Below are 24792 nucleotides of genomic sequence, written 5' to 3'. Positions count from 1 at the left end.
TCAGTGAACCGCACAACGAAACTACGTCCTTCGTACGCGACACTGACAAACCACCCTACCCCTCACAGATGTAAATCGAGAGAAGGAGTAGAGCCAAGCCTGTCGCGCTCCGAACAACAATAGAACGACTCGTAGCAATCTGCGTTGCTCGAGAGTGAGCGGAGCAGCCATAGGAAGCCAGAGGATAGAGTCCTACGCAAAACCAAAATAAAAATAATAAACATAAATAAATCAATCGTAAGTAAACATACGGGAGAGAAATAAAGTAAATAATTAAAGTCAACATCAAAAAAAAAAAAAATAAATAAATCTGATCCAGTTATTTCCTATTTGTCTCACAGCGGAAGAATGGACGCTTACCTTTGGAAAATTATTAGCCGAACAATAGCTATTTTCAAGTCAAGCTACAAGGAAAAGGTACGAGTCATTCGAGATATGGTATTACGACATCAAGGATACGCAGTGCGGGATTTAATACGCAGATGGTCCATGACTCCCGAAGAAATTACCTCTATTATACAGGCCGCAGTCGAAGTCAATTGTCCCTACACTGTCAGGATATGCTTAGAATCGTATCCGAGAACCCGAGAATTAATTTTAGCCGAAATATTTGAAATGGCCATACGCGGAGGCCAAGAAATAATAATCGAGTACTTCTTACGAACACCAGTAGATTGGTCGCTATCAAAAAGAATAATCGGGACGCCACCGATAATAATAGCCTTGGAATATGGACGCTTGGATATATTGGTGAAATTGCTAAAATCAGGGAAATTAGATAAGAGAGTATTGGGGCTACAGCGCCTTAATTATGGCAATAGATCGACACGACCAGCGATATTTAGAACTATTATTAGAAAACGGCATACACGTTGAATCTACGAATATATGTGGTTCAAACTCGTTACACTACGCCCTAAGCAGAGGAAACTATAAAGCCACAAAAATACTGCTCGAAGCGGGAGCTAATCCGAATAAACCTTGAACATTTCGACCAAACACCGCTAGAAAAAGCCTGTAGAGGAAGCCCTGAAATTCTAAAATTAGTCATAGAATATGCACGAAAAACTAATAATCCTCCAGGTGCACAACCGCACTTACTCGAGAAAGCGACCTCAGCCCATTACCCCTATGCAAGACATAATGTAGAGCTGCTATTGAACGAAGGGATCGACATAAATTTACGGGCTCACGACGACAGGTGTCCAGTCGTGATGGCTATTATACATCAAAACGACGACGTCTTAGGTACGTTAATAAATTACAAAGCTGACTTACGAGTAACCTGCAGACCGGGCGAGAATGCTCTACATGTTGCAGCAGGATTCAGCACTCCACGAGCCCTTAAAATAATATTAGAGAGAGGAAACTGCCCTCTTGACGAGAGAAATCTGCTTGGCGAAACAGCGCTAAAAATCGCTTTCAGAGCAGACGCTTACCAGAGAATGGACACGTTATTACAAAAGGGTGCTTTATTATACCCGCCCGGGGGACAAGTACAGTACATAAGCCACGAGCCGTTGCCCTGGCTTACTCCTACGATCTTTATTCCGCTACTAGCAAGAGAAACTGTAGAAGGACGAACTACAAATGTCGAGGACGAAATTGCCCTAAAAAACTATCATCCAGTACTATACGAGGATTTTGAGAACGCATGCCTCGAGTGGCAACGCATGATCGAGACGACGTTTGTCAGAGAAATTACTTTTAGAGATTTAGTAACAAAACCAATCAGCCATCTTCTAGAAATGTCTAGAACCTTCGCGTTTCAACAACAAGAAGGAAAATTCTACTATGATAGGTTTCCAACATACGGATCGTTCATTATGAAAGTGGTGAGGAAACTCGCAAATAAGAGGCGATGCTGGAAGAAACACGAATCAAATTTGCAAAAGATAACTTATGAATTAATTCCTGACGCTATAACCGAGAGAATAGCTTATTACTTAGCTTTAGACTAAAATGCATTATAACTTTAAAACAAAACACCACACACTGATCGAAAGGTATTTTCTCTCTCACTACAGCTACGACATCGTGCGAGACATCATGAGTCACCAACATCCAGAAAAACAAGTTTTCAAACTGAGAAGTCCAAAAATCATCCTTCGACGACCAAGGGAAGGAACGATGCGATCAAAAAGAAAAAACAATGAAACGAGATCTACGGTAAGGATATTAGCAGAAATGAACGAAGAAGCGTTTGTCACCGAATATGTTAAACTATTAAAAGGAGACAAACCAATGCAAGTACTACAACATAATTGCGCTCTATGGAGAAATAAGACCGATATAGTCTGGCAGAGAATTAGCAAATTAATGCGTATCTTATCAGGGCGCTTTCTAACAACCTTTTTGCATTTATTTATTGCATTTATAAGGATCAATGGGACCGCCAAGATATCAACGGCGAAACCTTGATCTTTCAAGCAGTTCGAGCTGGGTCCAGTAGATCTGTGTACTTTTTATTAAGAAAGGGCATCGACAAATTAACAGTCAATAAAAAAGGAGACGATGTATATTGCGAGGCAATTAATACAGGGCGAGAAGATATATTGAGGGCACTTATGTCGCACGGAGTAAACACTGTCACAAAAAAATGTTTATATACTCTTGCTATAAGAAAGCAAATCATTTGATACCGCTCTTAAAAACTAAAGGGATAAAACCAACAGACCCCATAGCTGCACTACGGTTAGCGATAAGAGAAGGAAGTTTGGAAGGAATACGAGAACTGTATACGAACAAACCGATGGGCGGTCCTTTAGGATTTTTGCACGAAGCCATACGCCAAGGATCCAACATAAAAGTAATAAAACAGATTATAGAATCAGGCCACGACATAGAAGCTCGTACTGGAAACGGAAGAACATCACTATAAATCGCGATTGCTGCAAAACACCACCAAATAACGAGATACTTAATTGAAAAGGGAGCAAAAGTGCGAGCTCGAATGGACGAGATCGGGGAGTGCTGTTTATACCTGGCCGCGAGGACTCAAAACTTATGGGCCGCCGCACTTCTAATACAACAGGGCGCTTCCGTCAAAGAAAAGGAGAGAGGCAACTGCACTCTAGTCGAGGCCGCTGCTCTCAACAACGATAGCAACGTACTAGTACTTTTATGGAGCCTAGGGGCCCCCTTATATAATGAATTGGGAAACAGCCTTTTAAATAACCAAATTGGCGACGAAACAAAGGAAGCCCTAATAAGAAGGATGGCCTTAGTGAACCACTTGCGAGGGGATTTACACCCGATAGACCACCTAATAATAAATCAGGAACCTCGTCTACTACAGGTGTATCACGAATGCAGAGACGCACTCGAAGTCATGCGGGGAGACGAAAGGGACCACGGTGAAATGCCGTTTACGAGCAAGCCAAAAGAGGAAAATTTTTAGAGTTCTATGACAGTGTAATGCAAATAAAAAATATATATAGGAAATAATTAATCGCAAATCTAAGAATAACCATTACAGAACTACGGATTAACCAATCCGCGAGAGAATGCTATAAAGGACAAGAATATGCTCTGACAGAAGAGAGAGTATACAGGCATCTACACAAAGAATGTGCAATTGATCAATGTGTAACTATTTAACTAATCTAACAAGTCACAAGAAGAACAAATAAGAAAATAATGTGAGAATTTGACAACAAACAATGTTCAAATTTAAACAGAAAGCTAATAAACAAATGCAAGAGAAACAAATATCATTATTAATTAACCTCATAAAATAAAGAGAGAATGAATAGTTACTATGAAATTAGACAACGTGTATTGCCACTCCAATGCACTAATATTTAGTATGAATAAAACTATAACAATAAGAATATTGATAACGATAAATTACAGAAGTCGCAGACACGCAATAAAGGGGCGATTTTTCCCTTTCAGTGATCCAGAGCGATGGACATCGGACATTATTTTCTCCTCTTGACCTGCGGAAGCATAATAAGGGCCCAAAGGTACGCGCCCCTCTTTTCAGTCGAACATGTTGAGCGAAACGCCGGCTTATACTTCAAAGGCATAGATAAGTACAGCTCATCCAAGACGACTGGACCTACGTAATTTATTTAAATTTACACTAGTGTTACTAGAAACCCGCTGCACCTCCCGGAAACTGTGTGCCGATCAAGAAAGCCAGATAGAAGATTTGACGCGACGGTTAGCAATAACGAGTAGATTATTTGGCGATTTAATAATATATTTATGAATAATATCTAGTGAAATAAAAGAAGACATGAACAATACGGAATTACTTGCGTACTCTAACTGGACACATGAACTAGAAAAACTAGGGCTACAGTATAAGAATCCAAGAAACGAAAAATTTCACATAATCAGAAGCAGCCTCGATGGATTTAAAGGATTACAAACCGCATCATACTCGATTCAATAAATAATCAGACAAGATCACTAATTGACACGGATCGATTTAATTTCACTATAGTTGCGAGGAGTTTATTGCAAACTATAGAACGTTATATAAATCTATACACAGATTTATTCCGAAAAACAATAGAAGTAACACGAAGTATCCGTTCAAAACAATTATACCCAGCAGTCCTCGACTACCGAACTATTGGGAATAAACGAAAACGCCACTTATCCCATGAACAATGAACAAATTTAACAATGTATACGCACACCAGACAGCCTTTTATGCAACCAATACAACTAGAAACAAACATAACAAGTTGTGAATATTCATTATTACGTTACCCTAGAGATACCGACTACAAGAGCTGCGATATTAAATACCAAGAAATGTATACGCCATATTGGGTACAGGTCAAAGAATCGCAATTATGGGTATTTTCATTGAAAGAACCTGCAGAATTAGAAATAGTATATGGACATGATCGAGATCACTTAATGGTTAACGTCGCGTTAACCCCGTCGCAGGCACGTTGAAATTACAACCAGGATGTAAAGCTATAACTATCAGTTGTTTACCAATGCCGCTATGTCACTAACACGCATAGTATTTCATCAAGTTGACTTAGGAATCCAAGAGAAATGCCCACTAATCGGTATGTTTCCGAGATTAATCGCTTTACGAAATGAAAACGTTACATACGAACGTATGAATTCTGTCTACTCCGTTTGGGAGTTAGAATCAGAAGCAATAATATTACAAGAACTAGAAACAGAACAAGAACAAAAGAAAGCAAAATTACTAATGATTTCCATTGGAGCAGTAACAGCGATTGGCGTTATGTTCGGACTTGTAATAACGATACTTTGTATGAAAAACATAGTCAAAAGTATTATAAATAACGAAGACGAAATTTCAGTAAAGTACGGCACTCGTTCAGGCGACGTAAACGTACCGATAGAAGAAATTTTCAAACGTTTCTGCATAAACCGTCCCCCAACAATGTTAAATCCCCCTTTCTCTGCAGTGCCAGTATAACAAAGGAAAGAGTGAGAAATAGAGTTAAAAGACTATTACAACATTACGTTATATAAACATATTGCAATAAACACGAGGAGAGTAGAGAAAGTCCGCTTTGTGTTTCAGATTACAACATGGGGATTAAGACGCTTATAGCATTAATAATAATAACAATCAAGCTAAGCTCAGGTAATCGCCTAGCAGGATTTGACTGAAGAGAGCAACTGACAAACTTAATAACTATATCTCTTTTAGATGTGGGAGAATGCGACATAGAGGAACTCGAATTAAATATTACTAATCAATACATACAATTATTACAAGTTAATGAATTTGCAAAGACGCATGTAATGCAATGTTCAATTAAAGTAACGCGTACCATTACGCACTGTGGCATGCATTCTTATTCTACACGAGTAAGAAACGGAGAAATAAGCTACTTTGTAGAGGTGCGAAAAGACGAATGCATAAGAATGCAAGAAGGAGGCTATACAATCATAGCAGGCACATCTATACAAAATTTAGCAAAGAACTCCACCTTCTCAACACGAATAACATTCGCAGGAAGAATCAATCAAGAAGGACACTGCAAAGGAACATCGTACGTTGACCCCTACGGGCAATGGAACGACGTTGTAGTACAAGGACATGTAGAAATTTCGCTCACTAACTAATACGTCACGGTGAACGTAAACACTAACAAAATACAACTCAGATCTGGCACGAGCTGTAAATTAACAGACACTCGTTGCAGAGATGTTTTAGAAGGATAGGCTTACTGGGAGCCACTTCCAGATGATACCTGCGGAAGCAAAAAGTACACAATTCTATATGAAGGATATGCCAACAAAACAAAAGAAAAAAAAGTGATCGCGTAACGTATATACTAGAAACACAAACCCTTACATTCGCCTTAACCAGTATCGGTATAAAATTTAGATATATTTACTTATGTAAACTCCAAATTTGTATACGTTGAAAGGCATTTCAAGAAACAAATCAGTCAAATGTATTACGACTTATTGATGCACAAATGTGAACTTGAAAGAAAAATACTAATTAACGCTTTGTCAATCGCAGTGCAAGCACCAGATGAATTCGGACACAATTTATTGGAAACAGTAGAAAACCATCTACGACAATTAACAATGGAGAGACGCATACAACGGACAAAAACTTTAGAATTTTTCAAATACATAGAAGAGACAACAGATGACGAACCTTACAGACTAATAAATCTATTCCGTCAAAATGAAGAATAAACCCTACCAGTACTAAAACAACAAAGCAAATGAAATAATGTTGTCAGTTACAGAATGGCTATTCCAAATACTAGCACGTCCGATCAAGCCAAGATACTAGCATCTTTAAAAGTATACCAGCGAACATTCAACCCAAAATATTCAGAATACGCCAACCACATGGACCAACTACGCACCTTCGAACTTTGGCAAAAAGAATTAACATACAAAGTAGAAGATTTAATAGAAATGGGATTCTGTTACGACGACAGAGAAAGACAAGTTTTCTGCTATTACTGTGGCGTCATAATATCTCCACTGCGAAATGAAGAAGAAATATGGACCAAACACGCCGTCTTGACAACTGACTGCTGCATTCTAAGGAACCAAATGGGAGAAAAAGCCATCCAAGAAGCACGAGAAAAGTACAAACGACACAGCAACGAGACGAAGAACTCTGCCCACCAACCTGAATGAAAAACTCCACAACAAGAAGAGACTAGCAACGTAAAGCCCAGGTAATAATTTTAAGAAATAAGAATTTTATCATATTACACTTAACAACTTAATCACTGTAGTGATTATTCAAATCGAATAAATAATTAATTAAAAAAAAAAAAATCTAATCATGAATTTAGTAGATTTGACATCTAAACATTACCTTAGAGTATCGAATTGACAATAAGAGATTGGTGATGGGTAAAAATATAGAGAGAAAAAAAAAAATAAAAACAAAAAAAAAGGAAATAATAAATAATAAGAAATTGGTGATGGGTAAGAATAATCAAAATCATAGATTGAAAAATTTCATATTCATAAAAATTAGTAATGAATAAGGATAGATTAAGAAATAATAAGAGGATAATTAAGATTACAAATTCCAGAAAATTTATAATAGAGAGCAATGGTACACATATTATTAAGACTTATTATAAATTTTATAAACTGTAATTTTGAGATTACAAAAAAAAAAAAATTATTATAAAATAAATTTTCTAGATTACAGAAAATAATTGTAGAATCAAACTTTTCAGCTTCAACAACATTACAGAAATCAATTGATTTAAGCATGAGAATTAGAATTAAATAAAAAAAATTATTAATTTTGATTATTAAGAAAACCGTATTATTGTAGACACTCAAAAGGATAACTAGCGCAATAAACAATCAAATTTTAATAAAATTAAAATTGTGAGCGTCAGAGGCTCACCTCAGAACGCTCAACTCAGGGGGAAGGTATGAAATGCTCAAAAATTTCGCATTTCTACTTTCAGTATAAAATAATATCAAAACTTATATTAGAACAGAATCCCACTAAGTTACAGCGTAAGTGAGGGAGCAGCCGACGACAACAGCATAAATAAAGAGACCGAATAGCATAGAGTCTGAGAACATGATGACTCACTTAAACTCAATAGAATGCACTACGAATACATTATACAGAAACGCGAGAAGACGAGAGACGACGAAATCGAGAGAGACTTTATCGAAACTAACGACAACCAAATTGAATAATCAACAACAAAACTATTAATAAGAGCGCGAATCCCCAAATCACAGCATCATAAACCAAACACTACAAGAAACGCACACACAACCATCTACAAGAGGCACTAACACACACACACGGAAAGGTGTAACGCCCTGCACCAGCCACGAGCCAGAAGTCTTCCAAAGCCCGCCTAGCAAACAAAGAAGAGAGGTGACTTGAGTACAGAAAACCAAACGGCTATATATACGCACTCAAATAAAAGCGACATGAGCTGCAAATATTCTTCAACGTAAAACAAGAATCAAGCAAGTAGCCACCAGCACTCCACAGCTGTGCAAACAAGTAGTCGTATACCTCAAAGCAGGGCACGACACGACTCAGAATGACAAACAACAACCAAAAGAGGAGAAGCCGGCTAGCAACAGGAACCGAATTTCCAAGAATAATAAACATAAGAAATGCACAAGCGGGGAAATGGCCTAGGAAGGGGATTAGACCCTATGTACATGTGATAGCGAGCTCACGAAAATGACGACACAGAGGACCTTTTGATTGGACATCTCCGCTAAAGAAGCCATCACACACCTCTGTCTCACCTACACAATTCTTTATCACAAAAGTGACTACATGATATAAAAGGGCCCAGCATAGACCGCAGGCGGGGCTAGTAATTCTACACTACAGACACTATACGTTAGTACGATCTTCGAGACGGTTCTACGTAAACTAAGATTCGCGTAGGACTTAGAAGTTCTCGAAATAACGAACTTAAAAGAAATCGCGCTTAAATTCGGAATCAGCTCCCACATATTGTCTTACACCCTCTCTCGAATCAATCGTCTCTCGGAATCTAAAGGGTTTAAAGTTAATATTGTAAATCATCGATTTTACTTGTGATTGCGAAGCATCGAAGATTATAAAGAGCATAAATTGCGTGAAACTGATTAATTAATCGAATAAACTGAATTATTACGGTACGAATCGTGAGTGAAGTTAATTCACTAAGGACGAGCAGACACGGTACATTCAAAGAAGCAGAAGCAAGGACTACAAAAGGTAGGTGTCGACATAATACCCAATATATATATAACACAACTATAATAACAGACAATCGAAATAAATAGAGAGATTGTTGTTAGACCGGCATTAGTGATAAGCAATAATATTCCTAATAAAGTAGTTTCCCGTTCAGGCATTCTTCGCCGTTCTCTGATCGCGAGAGTGTCTAAACACCGAAACGTTCAACTCTCTCTCGAGTTTCAAATCGTCTCCGTGTTTACTTTAAATATAATAACCACTAAATGATTCATCCGTTGACAGTCATCATACGACTTAGGACGTAACAGAAGCGAGCGTTTTTTGCTAGTAGTGTATTAATAATTTTTATTCACGGCTTAACTATAATAGCCATTTTATTTCCTGAAAAGCGGGACTAAGGTAGCTTTTTATTTCCTTGTGTATTTTGTATCCCCCATTCGAATAGAATTTTGAAATAAAAAATATATTAATTTTGATACGATGTGATGTATTAAACATAATACCGAAGGGATTTTATTTACAACGTACAAAACATTAGAGAAAAAGGACTAAATTTAACGTCAAGACACAACTACACCATTATATACGATAAATGGAAAATTGCGAAATGTTCGTCATCGTGACGGTCATAGTTTTATAGATGTTTTTTGCATCCAGATCTGACAATAAGATGAATTAACTTAAAAAAGGCGCGTCATGATATAGATGTTGATGTCATGTTAATTAAACTGCTTCGATTGGTTCTTAGAGTCTACAACAGATATATGACATTGTGATTGTTATAACTCGGTTTTCTGATATACTTAAAACGGGATCTGTTGCCATATTATGGCGCGTTTATCATAGTTACTATGTTAGTTCTCTCTATTTATTTGTTGAAGTTGAATATAATAGTAAGATAATTTTAGGTTTATAAGTTAAAAAATATTAAATGAAAAAGTATCGATTTATTACTGAAAAAATAAGTAGTGAAATCACTTGAAATTTCAATGGGATATAGTTTGACACGTGACCCATCGACATGATTTTTTTTTTTGCGAGGTTATGACGTTTAGTTTCAGAGATATAAATATTTTTAAAAAATCACCTTTTTTTATCTGCCGAACAAAGCAGTTGGTCCTAAGTACCGAACAAAGAAAAGTAGTTAATTTTATTCTCTTTCAAATGCATTATAGCTGAATTGTTTGTAACAATGGGATAATTAAAAAAACGCAAAATAGTGTTTTTCAAAAATCAAAAAATGGCCATAAAAAAATATAGTTGTGAAAATAAAAAATAACTGTTTTTCCGAATTCAGAATCCAAAAATATATATGCATATCAAATTTTATTGATATTGACGGAGTAGTTCCAGAAATATTACGGTATAACATACACACACACCCATACGGACATTTTCCATTTTCTAAAAAAACTTGATTTGAACTTCTAACACACCAAAAAGTATTTTTTAGAAGTTTTGAAAAAAACTCAAATTTTTAGATTACAAAGCTTCCTCTTGGAAGGAAGCAAAAAACTATTAAACGAATATTAAGCAGAATGTATTAAGTCAATCCGGAGGATCGAGAACGCTATTTTATTAGATTGTTACTTTTACATGTGTAAGGAGCAACTTTGTTTGAAAATTTACGTAATGTTGATGGTATATTATATTCTACTTTTTATGAAGCTGCTATAGCTAAACAGTTGGTTTATGTGTATTCATCATAATCCTATTAACGCAAAAGAATCATATGAAAAATATAAAAATTACTTCTATCACCCTAAATACAAAAAAACTGTTGATGAAAATATAGCACTTGATAGAATTGGGAGAAATTTGCAAATATATGGATATTCCTTAAGTGATTTTAATTTACTTGTTATAACCGCATGCATAAAAGAATATAATAATAAAGTAACATTATATAACAAACATGATAAACTAAATGAGTTACAAATAAATGTAGAATCTTTAAAAGTTAATCAGAAAAATATATTTAACAAAGTTTTGGAAAGTTTAAATACTTTTATTAATGAAGGTCTTTGTAATGGGACGAGGTTAGCTGTGAAAAAATTGTTAAAATATTCAATTCAAGCAGAAATTTTGACAGGAAAACATGTTGGAAAATTGGTTTTAATACCAAGAAATAATTTATTACCTTCTAAAGAAGAAATACCATTTAATATGCGACGAAAACAATTTCCTTCAAGATTAGGTTTCGCAATGACAATAAATAAATCACAAGGACAATCATATAATAAAGTTGGTATGTACTTGCCATCACCAGTTTTTGGTCATGGTCAATTATACGTTGCTCATTCAAGGGTTAGGCACAGACAAAATTTAAAAGTGTCATTACTTAACAATGTATGATAAATAATTAAACATCTTTGGCTGGTGATCTGCATCCTTTGGACTCGTCAGCTGAAATGTCTGTTCTGAATCCTTGCACAGCACTTTTAGCACAACATTTTCTTGTGATGACAGTTTCAGCTGGAAAATAGGAGAGAAATTATAGTACAATAGAAAGACTGTGAATTTATTAAGCTAGCTTTTAAGTAAAAACATGAGGTCAAAGAACAATTTTTATTCGCTTTATTCATTATGTGATACCCGTACATTACACTTCATTTGACTTAATCGAACCCAGTCATATAAAGAGTGAGGATAACTGTTGTTTTGAATAAAGCAAATTAGTATCGATACGAATATCTATTTATAATCACTAATACTGATAATAATACTTGATATATAACTGAAAAATGCATACAGCGTGTCACATTATATTTAATCAAAACATACAACATCAACTTAACATACAGCACATAACTCACTATATCTTGCTCTGGAGAAATATTAAGGTGGGTGAAGCATCCGAGAACAGCAGCAGCATCCAAGAACACACAACATAAACCAACCAGTACCACGGGATAGCGTGTATCCAGGTCCAGTATTGTATGAATGTAATGAAAGTGTACAAAATTTTCAACCGGCACCAAGCAACAGCATGTATCCAGCTTTACAGTCGTATCTACATGGTTGTATTGGCAACGATAAACAGTTAATTATCTCTGCGTCCTCTGTCAGCACATAACCATCAGTAAGAGACCTGGAAAGAATAACACTGGTTAAACTTCTAAAATCAGATCAAACAATCATTATCAAGTTTGTTACAAGATTTCTATTTGATTTTGATTTGAAATACCTATTGTGTATCTTGAGTGATGGTAAACTATCATTCAGGCAAAACACGTAGCAAGAAAAAAGAACCCGTACAACAGTAAAAGTAGCACAAAAAGTGATAGTTAATCCAGAAATCCAGACTGCAACTTGGAAAAATGTAATATCAGTAAAGCATTAGCAGGATTAACCTCCAAACAAAAAATTACTAATGATGGCGTATTTTAATACACTGTGTGAAAAATACAAACCGTCAACTCTGTGGTCGCAACACCACATGCTAAGGACAACATTAATAAGAAAATTATGGTCTATCAGCATTCATGAAAAACAGTCACGACAGAGAAGGGCTAAGGCCCGATCCAGAGCAAATTGCGCCGGTGTTAGAGTATACTCCACCAAAAACAACGAAGCAGTTGCGCCGATGTCTAGGAATGGTGGAGTGGTATAGTCATTTTATCCCGAATGACTCGGAAATTAAAGTGCCATTGTTGAAGCTACTTAGGAACACGCAACCTTGGGTATGGGAAAATGAGCAACAAGAAGCGTTCGAGGCGCTAAAATTGGCCTTGACTCAAGCTCCAGTTCTCGCGCGCCCCGATTTTACGAAGCGATTCACAATTCAGTGCGACGCGTCCAACTTCGCAATTTACACCGTACTCACGCAAGAGTTTGAAGATGGGGAACATTCAATCGTGTACCTAAGCCGCGTATTATCGCCCGCGGAAAAGAATTACACTACTACCGAGAAAGAATGTCTAGCGATGATCTTCGCAATCAAGAAGTTGCGCCCATATATAGAGGGATATGATCTTCCGAACGGAAGAGCCCCGGGAGGGTGGCATTTCTGCCAGGGCAGTTGAGTGAACCCAGAGATTTCGGTCGCCTCGGTATACCCCCCACGAGAGGAAGGGGGAAGGTTCCGTAATGTTCCGAGCTGGAACTAGTCTAGTGATCGACGGACCATGCTGGTTGGTGAAGATCAAAACTAGTATACCCAGGCCCTTCTAAGCTAGTCGGGCTCTAACTAGCTGCTTGGCCCTGGGAACGCTCCGGCGTAATGTATGGTTGGCCAATGCCAGAACGAGTGGGACGTTTAGAACGTGGTAGCTTGCTTAGTACACTCCGGTGGAAACGTTTGTGAACTCTCTAGTGGGGAGGATAAAATCAGTACCACGGGGTCGGGGAGCCGCAGGATAGTTAATCCTATCCCGACAGGTTAAAGGACTCGTGGTGGCGGTGGTTAGCCCGCATACTGGGCAGAAAGTTTATCTTTCGATGTGTTAGTTGCAGTGCACAACTCGGGTATTGACCTGCAGAGTCATGAGGGATTGGATGGATCCCGCCGCCCATCCGAGCGATCGGTTGACTTCCCACTTAATGTCACCAGGCATCGGTAGGTCATCGAATGTTAACGTGCATTCTTTGATCGAGTTGGCCGAGCGTATCTCGGCCCCGCGTCCCATGGGGGGCCATGTGTGGAAGCTCAATGCATAGCCCGCACGTTAAACAACTGGATTAATATAGAGGGATATGGTTTCACGGTAATCACGGATCATAGCGCCTTGCGTTGGCTCCAAAATCTGAAAGACCCAACTGGCCGTTTAGCGCGTTAGGCACTTGAGTTGCAACAATGGGACTTTGAAATCGTACATAATAAAGACACACATAATCACAACACAATAAAGACCGTGTCGTGGGCCTACCAGATCGCAGAGATGGAAGGCGAGTGTGAGCGGGAACTACGGGCCATTGAGGACCAGCGAGAAAAGCTGCGCCAGAGTCGTCCGAAAACCGACATGACCCGGGCGGCAGAGATTTGGGCCCGTCAGAGTCCCGCGTGCCCTAGCGCAAGCTCCATGGAGGAGGAGGAGCCTTGAAGTGCTAGCGTCACTGACACCCGAATCCCCTGCAAGAGCATGATTGGCGTCGTGGGGCCCCTGCTACTCACGGAGGTGGAAAGAGAGGCCTACCAACGGGAGGGGATTCCTGTGGAGGAGGAGCCCTCCACCCTTGAGGCGAGTTACGCTGCGGTCGACGAGCTGGAGGCACTAGTTGAGGAAGGCGGGGATCTCGCCATCACCATCGCCAACGAGAGAGCAGAAGCCGTGGAGGAGTACCCCCGACTCCGAGGCCCCAACGGTAAGCGGCGGAAATATAATCCATTGCACCACCTCGAGTCGGAGGACATAGAGTCTGTGGTGGCAGGACCATCGCGCCACCGAGACCACTCCCCGCCGGGTCCACTAATCCGTCGCGAGGCCGTGGAGGTATGTATATCACTCCATTAGCGCCACAGGTTTCCGTTGACCTTCACGACGTTTTCAGGTGGAGATTTCATTCTACCAGCCGCCTCCCGCGCCGAGAAATGCCCATTCCATGCCCCGTTTGGAGATTCCCGGCGCTGAGAGCGACTCGACGGGAGTCTGAGTACGGGTGCAGTGCCCCGTCGCTATAGTGAATTTGTAATTCTAATCAAAAAATTATCTACTCAGAGTGTGGTTGCCGCATCTGAAAAAAGTAGCATCAATCCCACTCAATATGCCAAAAAAACCCGCAAAAATTCGTACTCGTGTCACAAAAAATATGGTGTGCACCAAGGGCTAGGTAGGCTTTTTGGCCTTGTGTGGTTGCAGTACTTGATTGCGGCTCATAAACGCCCTCAACTTTGGCTCAGGCTAACTTGCCTTGGTTCTTATTGCAAACTCCACACTCGGCCTAAAAAAGCCTACTTTACGCCCTTGGTACACAATATACTATATATTACGTAACTTGCTATGCCTGTTTCTTTTTTTTAATAAGTGTACAGATAAAATTTCCTTTATATTTGTTAGAACGATGTGTTGATGTCTAATTTATAACTATTTTAACTTTGTACATGCATTTTATTGGTTAAAAAGAGTTTTTGAGTTAAATCTTCTAGTTGTGGCAGTAAACTAAAATTGCAGATGGACACGGACCGCGGCAACTTGAGGCAAGCAGAAAGGCACAAACGAAGGCAAGAAAAATCAGGGACAGAGCTAGTCCCTACAACCAAACCAGAAGGAAGAGAAGGCCCCGCGACGAAAGAAAGATGCTGCCCACATAAGACTGGAATCGGGCAAAACCGACTCTGAGATCTTCGGACAGATCAAGGCTAATGTCAAGCTGAATGAGCTAAATACGGAAGTTAAACTTGCCCGGAATACAAGAGGTGGCGGCTTCCTAGTGGTTGTAGGAAAGAGCGACGACGAAAATATGAGATCACTCCAAGAGACCATTCAAGCGGCAAAAGGACAAGCAGGCACAGTCAAGGGCGAGATTTCCAGAACCACGCTGGAGATCAGAGATATTGATGGCCTTACGACAAAAAAGGAAGTCTGCGACGCCATCGTTGCAGTGACGAAATGCGGCAAAAGGGATGCCAAAGTGCATCTCATTGAGTTGAACACAAGGGAGCAGAGGTCGGCAGCGGTTGAAATAAAACAGACTAAGGCCACGGCTCTGCTCAAAGTAGGTTACATACGTATCAGGTAGGTCAGCTGCCGCGTAAGGGTTCGGGCGAGCGCGACGCGGTGTTATTGATGCCTCGGGCACGGGCACTTTAAGGAGCGATGCAAAGACACTGACAGAAGCGCCAACTGCTGGAAGTGTGGCGTAGCTGGGCACAAGACAGTGGAATGCACTTTGCAAACGCAAAAAAGAAAGTGATTCTTATTTAAAAAAAAAAAATTAACTTTTAAACAAGTAAAAGGTTAGGCAAGTTTAATATATTCCACAACGAAATAGCTGATAAAAAAGAAATAAGATCAATCAAACAAAGTCAAGTTTATTATATTGAATATAAGTTTATAGTCTCTCGACTTTGATAGAGACTTGTGGATCAAAACAATTAATGTGAAAATAATAACACGCTCTTTAAACTTGAGATGAAAAGGTATTCTATGTATACCGTCAAACTATTGATGTTTATTGAAAAGAAAAGAGTGTGATTACAAATGTACTGACTATGGAAAATTGAAGAGTATTTGAAGAGTGTTAGAGCACCGACGCGTTAACAAACGATATTGTTTAACGGTCGACACTGTAAGGCGAGTCCTCACAGCGCTTCAGCAAAGACCGCTCGCGAAACAGGCTGAGAGAGACAGAGTAGGAGCAAGCGAGCGCGCGTTGCCATGGCAACCTCATTGGTGCCGTGCGGGCTAGCGAAAACCGTCGAATTTGAACTTAAGGTGACAAGCTTCTCGAACCTTCTCGCTCTCTCTTCGCATATTAAACTAATATTCGAACAATAAGAAAGCAACAAAATATTTTTGGTCAATAAAGGGCTTACTTAACTCAAAGTTAAAACTTGACTTTGTTTGATTGATCTTATTTCTTTTTTATTAGTTATTTTGCTGCGGAATATATTATACTCACCTAACCTTTTACTTCTTAAAAAGTTAATTTTTTTTACAGATTTCAGTCTTTTTTAGTAAATTATTTTGAGTATTTCATATTTGTCCTAAAAATAAAATATAAGCATCTTTAGCACTTTTTAACCATGGCTTTTTTAATAACATTTTTATCAGTAACATGAAATCACTGATTGTTCTGATACACTACCCTCGAATGATTTCTACACCTAGACACCTAAAACCAAGTGCGAACTAGCTAGACCTCGTCATCGGGCACCCTGTACACCTAGACACCGCCCTCGAATTATTTCTACACCTCGACCCAAAAAACCACGAAGCGCACCACCTAGACCTCGTCATCGGCCACCCCGTACAGCTAGACACCGCCCTCGAATTATGTATTTACCTAGACATAAAACATTACGGAGTGCACCACCTAGACAATGTAAACACATTTACTCTTCGGGAAAGCGATACCCAACTATATTACACATAATAGCTTACTGTGGGAAAGCGATACCCAACTGTATTGCACATAATAGCTAGTGCGGCCAACTTCATGCTCCTACCATTTTTCAGCTAGGAAGTTAACTTCACGGTCCTACCACACTGGAGAAAAAAGTAGAGAAACTGTTCCGAGCATTCGTGATATACACACTTGTTTATTATTTTAAAAAACGGCTCATTTACAAATATTTTCATTGGAAATCATAGTTCAGCTCAGAAAAGACACTAATAAGCCAAAAAAACTCACGATCAGTAACGATAAGCATTTTTTTCTATAACGTGAAAAATCCGAACCACAATATAGAAGTAAATAGTGTCACGGGCGCTGTGGCTTTCTCTGCTTTTTAAACTCGCCTTCGTGGCTCTACCGCGCCACTTGATGCAGAGATGTCAAGTTGTCTGAAGATAAAATGGTGCACACTCCAGGCCCCAGAGCAAGCTCGTCTTTCCAGAAGGGACTTAACGCGAGTAGAAACCAAAGATAATGGCGCGAATTCTCAAAAGTAATCTTCACGGGGCACGCTGGTCAATTACCTGCTATCACAATACGTCGTGGAGCAGAAAGTGGATATTCTCCTGATAAGCGAAGAATGTACGGACATGAACACACCTGACTGGGTGTCTAACGGTGCGAAAACCGCCGCTGTTTAGGTGTCCAGGCCAGAAATCGCGGCGAGGGAAATCTCATTACTTACTTTCGCGTCTACTTGTCACTCAATAGAACCGCGACCGATTTCATAACGAGGCTAAGGGCGCTGTACGCACGAGGACTCCATTAGAGGCACAACAGAAGAACGTGTGATTTAACGCGAAAGCTACAGTATGGGGCATACCGTCTACAAACAAAAGAGGCAGGGCCATTCTCTAGATCAAATCTAATGGTAGCGAGCGCGGGTAACACCACCAGCTATCGTAGACCAGGTTTCGGAGAATTAGTACCAAATATAACTTTCGCGTACAAAATAACACTGCGTAAAATAAAGGACTGGCATGTTACGGAGAAATATACAGCTAGCAATTACCAGTTAATTTTCTTCAACATCAACGAGGATCTCGTAAATAGATAGAACACCCGACATATGAACCGAGCAGTTCTCCCGGAGGTAATTCTATTATAGTAGAGAGAACTACTAACTTATTAACAGAAATCTGCGATGCAACTATGCCCAGGGTCTCTACCAGACACCATAGCCGACCAGTTTACTCGTGAACAGACGAAATCGCCGAATTCAAAAAAGAAAGCCTTTACGCCAGGGAAAGGGCCCGAAGAGCCTAGAAACGACACAGGCCTGAAGAGCAGGACTTGGCCAAGAGTTACGATGATCTGCGGAAATTTCTCAGGGATAACATAAAATAAAGTAAACGACTTTTCTGGGCAAATATCATTGACAAAGTGAAGAAAGACCTATTCGGCGATGGATACGCTATTGTAATACGGAATATATGCGAAATCTGGCGAAAGAAAGTTAACTTCTTCCTTACTTAATTTCTTTCTGGTCACGGATATTTTTATTATTTATTTACTGCAGTTACGTATGAGACGACAAAAGACACACGTGTTTTGACTGCCTTCGCCGGGCTAAAATACGTAGAATATTAGAGCTAAGGATGAGAGCATTTACGCCCGAGATAATAGTTAGTATGTTTGATAGCAGGGACGAGATAGTGGCGTACCTAACTAATATACAAACGTTTTATATTCTTTTAAATAATAAAATGGATAAATTATCGTTGAATAACAATCAATGATCGTCATCTGACGAATCTGAAAATGAGGAAGAAATGTGTAGAAAGTTTGACGAAGAAGCCAATATTCATTATTCAAACGGAAACGTTGTCAAATAAATCGGGAGAGCGATACTTACTAGTCTATGAGACATATAAAAATTGGAAGATTGAAAATCAAAATTCTCTTTCAAGCTCAGAAGAAAATAATTTAGCAGTGTATTTTATAAAATTATTAGTGGTAAAAGTGTTGTCTTGAGACTAAAAATATAAACGTACTTTCTACTGTACAATAAGAAAAATAGTATACGGTACACGAGGCTGTACCGGTACACGGTCCCGTCACCGAGTAATTTGTTGCCCTCAGCTTCGCCTCGGGTGCTAACTTCACGCGGTGACAGAACTTCAACGTTCGCCCCCTGTACCGTAATATACAATTAGAAGGGGGGGGGGGGGGTTGTGGCACTTTGTAAGGTAGAGTTTTTGTGGGTACGCCTGGTGGAAGTCTCGCATGACTCATGTTACGGTGCGTTATGCATTTTAGCAATTCTTCGCAAGAACAAAAAAAAAGTTTTTTAGCACACTTATTTTTCGATTATTATATTAGAATCATCAGTATCGTATGTCAATTTTCATCAAAATCATATTTCTTGTGCTTTTTGATCTATAAGATTTCGGCTTAACATATAATGTGAGATTTAGCATCTTAATCTTACCAGCCATTTATTACTCCTTCTATGTTCAGCATAGGAACTACTTTAAAAATGTAATCGTTTCTTAAACTTGATGCATAAGTAGAATGAGATAACAAAGCCTCTACTGTACCAAGCATGATCCACGATGCATTGCTTTCTCCGGGATGTATCCTTGCCGTCAAAAAAACTAATTTTCTTTTCTGTAAAGATGAAAATTAATGCCAAATTGTAAACTGATAGTTAAACTTTTAATAGTAGAATAAGTAAATATAATGTATATTAACTGAGTAAAACGCTCTTTGTGGCGACACGTAACTTAGTAACTCATAAAAAAACCTTTCTGAAAAGTATAATGTTGGCAAGTAAAAGTTCGACAAGTGGAGTAAAGAGCAATAATGAACAGCAACTTTTTTTCTCGCCCTGTATTCTCTGTATAAATAAAAACTGAATTGTTTCGGAGCATCTCGCGAACTATCCTAACCGTTATAACTTGGTCGAACTTTTCTGAAATTAATCATGATTATCGTGATACTGCTCTCCCGTAGTTCCTTGTTCGCAATATTTCTCCACATCGACTTACGCATTAGTGCTGCGCGTCAGATGCTTATAATTAGTAAGCGCACTCGAGCGCCAGCTATTAGTAGTCTCCTGTTATGATACAGACCTTTCCCTACTCTCGTACCTTGACTAGTAAGATCAAGAGACTTTTAATTCAGGGGTTCAGCCCAGGAGTCCATAAAGAAAAAAAATTAACTACTTCAAACAAAGGACTACGCTCTCTCTTTATAACTCCGCTGCGAATGCGACTCTCCCAGTATTTTGCAGGCAGCCGAACGAAAGAGGTGACCAGCTGAGACATTGTATGGCGGCAGGGTAGCAACTAATTAATTACTTTTTCAATTTTATTAAATCAATATAATAAATAACCGAATCTTTTAAGTATTAATTATATAACGGAGTTATTTATTCCCATGTATAAATGTTGATGGGAAATCCATCAATCGACAGTGTTGCAAGAGGAAATTATAGCAGCTTGTTGCAGGCCTCTTGTGGGTTGTACAAAGCCTGACCCGTAGCGCAGTTTGTTACACGTGCTCGTCCTCGAACACGTGAGCCCGCAGAGGCATCCTGAGTTTTATGCCACGCAGCTTAGTCGCGAGAGACAAATATGCGAGAAGCGCGGGAAAAGGTAGAGTCAGAGACATAATAACACGAGCGAATTAGATCAAGAGTAAGCTTTATATAACGCAAAAGCAGTGTACAAAGGCGCGAGGTAAGAGAGAGACGAAGCAGGGCCAGTAATGCAGAGAGAGAGAGAGAGAGAGAGAGAGAGATTTATTTGGCGTACAATATGTTGTACGATAAATTGTATACAGCAGGAGTAGTAGTACAGCAAAAATGTGTATTGTGATAGTATGATAATGTGAAGATGAGTTAAGCGAGAGTGTGTGAGTGTGTGCGTTTACGTGAATTTGTACAAGAGATTCAAGTGTTTGTATTTTCAAGCTCGAGAAAGTGCTCTTTAGCTAGTCTCTTGAAACCTGAGACAGATGTAGTGTTACGAATGTGAGATGGCAGGTTGTTCCATAGGTATGAGGCGCTGATATGAAACGAGTTCCTCAGCGTCTCCGTCGCGAATGTCGGAGTATCCAGAGGTATCACCTCCCCCCTAACAGGCCGAAGTGTCACGCGGAAGTCAAAGTATGCCAGTACGTATGATGGTACGGCTGTGTTAAACATTTTTCTTAGGAAACAAGCAGTGAAATACTTCCTGCGTCCGGCAGTGGTTAGCCACTGTAACTCCCGCCTGTATGGGGAGATGTGCTCATCTCTTCTTACACCATAGATGTACCGAATTCCTGTATTCACGAGCCTCTGAAGTTTTAGGTCGAGTTCCTGCGTCAGGTCACAGTATACGAGAGAACAATAGTCTATAAGAGGAAACAGGAGGGCCTGCACTAAGTGCTTGCGCAACCTGAGATTGGTGCTTTTCCTGAAAAAGTAAAGCCTGTACATTAGCGTGTGAGCACGCTTACACACTTGGGTAATATGCTCCCACCACGTAAGCTTAGAGTCGAGCACCAATCCCATATTACGCACGGAAGATTCAAAGCTGACCTGGACACCCCCTATGTTAATGAAAGTGTTAGCTGTTAAGGGTAATGCGTTTATGTAGTAGGGAGAGCCCAGGACAATTGCTTTAGTTTTAGCAACATTAAGTTTTAGCTTATTCTGTTCAGCCCAACCAGTAATCCTCTCAGCATTGGCACTCATCTTATTTGATAAAGAATCGAGCTCTTCGAGGTAGCATTGACTGTAAATTTGCAAGTCATCCGCGTAGATGAGATGGGAAACATCGGTATCAATGCAGAAACCGATGTCATTGATGTACAATGCAAACAGCAGGGGACCCAGAACGGACCCCTGCGGGACGCCGATGTTGAGATGCCGAGGAGAAGAACGTTCGTTATTGTCACCAATGACGGCCTGCTTTCTACTGGGGAGGTAGGAGGCAAACCAGCGGATGACTTGAGAAGCTTTCAGATGCTTTGAGAAGCCAAAGGTGGATAGCTTTCTCAGGAGCCTGACGTGACACACAGTGTCAAACGACTTGCTAAAGTCAAAGAGAAGGATTAGTGTTACTTTCTTTTTGTTTATCCCAGCTCTGGCATCATCAGTTAGCTGAATTAGGCCAGACTGAGTGCTGTGACCAGTGCGGAAGCCTGTTTGAAGGTTATCTAGTAAGAGCCTTGATTCAAGGTATTCTGAGACTTGCCTGTGCACTAGCCACTCCAGAGCCTTGGAAAGAAAGCAGAGAAGTGAAATCGGACGGTAGTCAGTCAGGGCTGTTGGTGAACTGATTTTGTTGAGTGTGCGCACAAGTGACAATTTCCAGGCAGATGGGAAGCAGGGTTCGCTAAGGGACAGGTTGAAAATATGACTTAGTACGGGAGCAAGAACCGGCAATGCTTTTAAGATGACAACCTGTGGGATGCCGTCGCTCCCCCTGGCCTGAGTGTCAAAGTGCGACACCGCAGCCAACACGTCCGATTCCGTTATAGGATTGAATTCGAAATGTTCCGGGAGGTCAAGACTTTCCAGGGTAACAAGATAATCCTCAACAGCAGGGGCCAGCGGATCATTTGAGATCGCGCTGAAATGCGTGTTGAGTTCATCTGTGGTAAATCTAGATGGTAAGGGGGCCTTGGTGGCAGAAATTCCAAGTTTCTCCAGCTCATTCCAGATCTCAGCAATATCGGTCAAGGTGGACAGGCGTGAATAGTAATAATTCAGCCTGGCCTCCTCGACTTGTTTGTGAGCATAGTCTCTAGCTAATCTGTAAACGCGTCGATCTGATTCGAGCCTGGAGTCCCTGAAACGCCTGTAAAGTCGATTGCTCTCGGATACAAGGCCACGAAGAGCCGCAGTGTACCACGGGTGACGTTGTCGTCCTGGTGTCACAGTCCGCAATGGAGCGAGGTGGTTGATGGCGTTAGTGAGGTTAGCGTTAAGTAAAGATATGCAGACGTCAAGTGATGAAGTGGTGAGAGATGACCAGTCACATTCGCTAAGAAAGTCTCTTAGCTTCTCAGCGCTGATTCCTTTAAAGTTTCTGTATGAGTATGTATTTGGTACGTAGCGTGGAATCTGTACGTCGAGAGTGGCCGTGATAAGGTCGTCTCCGTTGATGAAAGGTGCGTCTGTCTTCCAGTATGACTGCATGCGATCCTGCTCGTCGATTAGGCACAGATCAAGCCAGGTGTCAGAACCCTGTTTATGGTGCGTGGTACCATAGGGAACGGACGAAAGAGAGTTCTCATCAATGAAGGCCCTGATGAAATTGGCAACTTCAGATGAGGATAGTTGGTCAGAGTTAAAGTCCCCCATTATAACCTTCGTGGAGTAGTTGTGCATGTGAGTTGTTAGTTCGTTAATAAAGTTAGAGCCTTGGAAAAAAGGAGCATGAGGTGGACGATACACAACCCCCACGAAGATGGGAGAAACTCCCTTGGCCGATATCTCACAAAAGAGGTATTCAGGCTTGCCTGGATTGCCGGACCATTCACCGTCGGATGATGAAATAACACTAACCGTCAGAGATTTGTGTATATAGAGGGCCACACCTCCACCGTTTCTGTTTCTGTCTCGTCTGTAGAGCAGGTAATCATCCAGTGAAGGGCTGGATGTCACCTTCTCGCTTAGCCAGGTCTCGATCTCGTCTTCTTCATCCCCGGTTGTTTTGGGGTGGTCTTAGCCGCTGTTGTCGCAGTCACCCCCGCCGCCGATGTTGACCTGGGCCCCGCTTTGGCATCCTTGGCGTCCGCACAGGGAGGACAGGCTATAAACTGCCTATCGTTTACCACGACTGTCTTGATGTTGATGGTGTTCAGACATTTGACGTGGTAATGGAGCTTGCAAAAAGCACACCTTTTCGGCTCCTTGTGCTGAATAGGCTGCTTACAGCTGCCGCATTGCCGAAAAGGCACTTCCCCGCTCTTTTCGCCGTTTTCACTCATTTTCGTCGATAACTTACTGGCAGTCGGTAGAGCAGAAATTCGTGATGTGATGTTGAGTTATCGACGGAGTGGTAGAGTCGTTGTTAAAACTCTTACGGCTTGATGGAGCGTTAGTGTAAAGAGCGAGAAAGCACCGACCTCAAACAATGTGCAGACGCCTTAGAAGTTCTCCCTCGATGCGGTAGATGTCTCCTCGATGTTGATTAGGAGCGGAGAGAGACGCCGTGCGAGCGGGAAACCAAGCCAAGCCGAGCCGAGTAGATTTTGAGGTTAGAAGCCGTGCAGAAAGTTTGTGCAGAAAAGATGTAGAAAATAAATTGCAACCTTCAGCGATTTATATGTCGTCGTAAAGGTTGCAAAAAAGAGCGTGCAATAATCTACAACAAAAGAGGGCCCGAAGGCAAGAAGCGGCAGAAAAGCAGTGCGAAAGTAGGAGCAGAATGAAAAGCTATCAAAGCGACTCACCAGAGAGAGATTAGATTAGATTAGATTAGATTTATTTGACGTACAGTATGTTGTACGATAAAATGTATACAGCAGCAATAGTAGTACAGTAAAAATGTGTATTGTGAAAGTATGATAATGTGAAGATGGGTCAAGCGAGAGTGTGTGAGTGTGTGCGTTTGCGCGAGTGTGTA

General features: G+C 40.3%; 1 protein-coding gene across 4 annotated transcripts in view; it reads right to left on the bottom strand.

The window, feature by feature from the left end:
• LOC116417907 (cytosolic carboxypeptidase 1-like) overlaps nucleotides 1-24792 on the bottom strand; it is a 252213-nt gene that overhangs the window by 21761 nt on the left and 205660 nt on the right. For 3 of the 4 annotated variants that reach the window (XM_031933052.1, XM_031933054.1, XM_031933056.1), the window contains one exon: nucleotides 19659-19837. In XM_031933052.1, coding sequence (XP_031788912.1) covers nucleotides 19659-19837 — 179 coding nt within the window. Of the gene's footprint in view, nucleotides 1-11318; nucleotides 11648-19658; nucleotides 19838-24792 lie in introns of those variants that run through there. The other variant, XM_031933053.1, reaches the window with a different exon arrangement.

Source organism: Nasonia vitripennis (genome assembly GCF_009193385.2).
Source record: "Nasonia vitripennis strain AsymCx chromosome 5 unlocalized genomic scaffold, Nvit_psr_1.1 chr5_random0005, whole genome shotgun sequence".
Taxonomy (NCBI): domain Eukaryota; kingdom Metazoa; phylum Arthropoda; class Insecta; order Hymenoptera; family Pteromalidae; genus Nasonia; species Nasonia vitripennis.
This window is presented reverse-complemented; position numbering and strand designations above follow the sequence as displayed.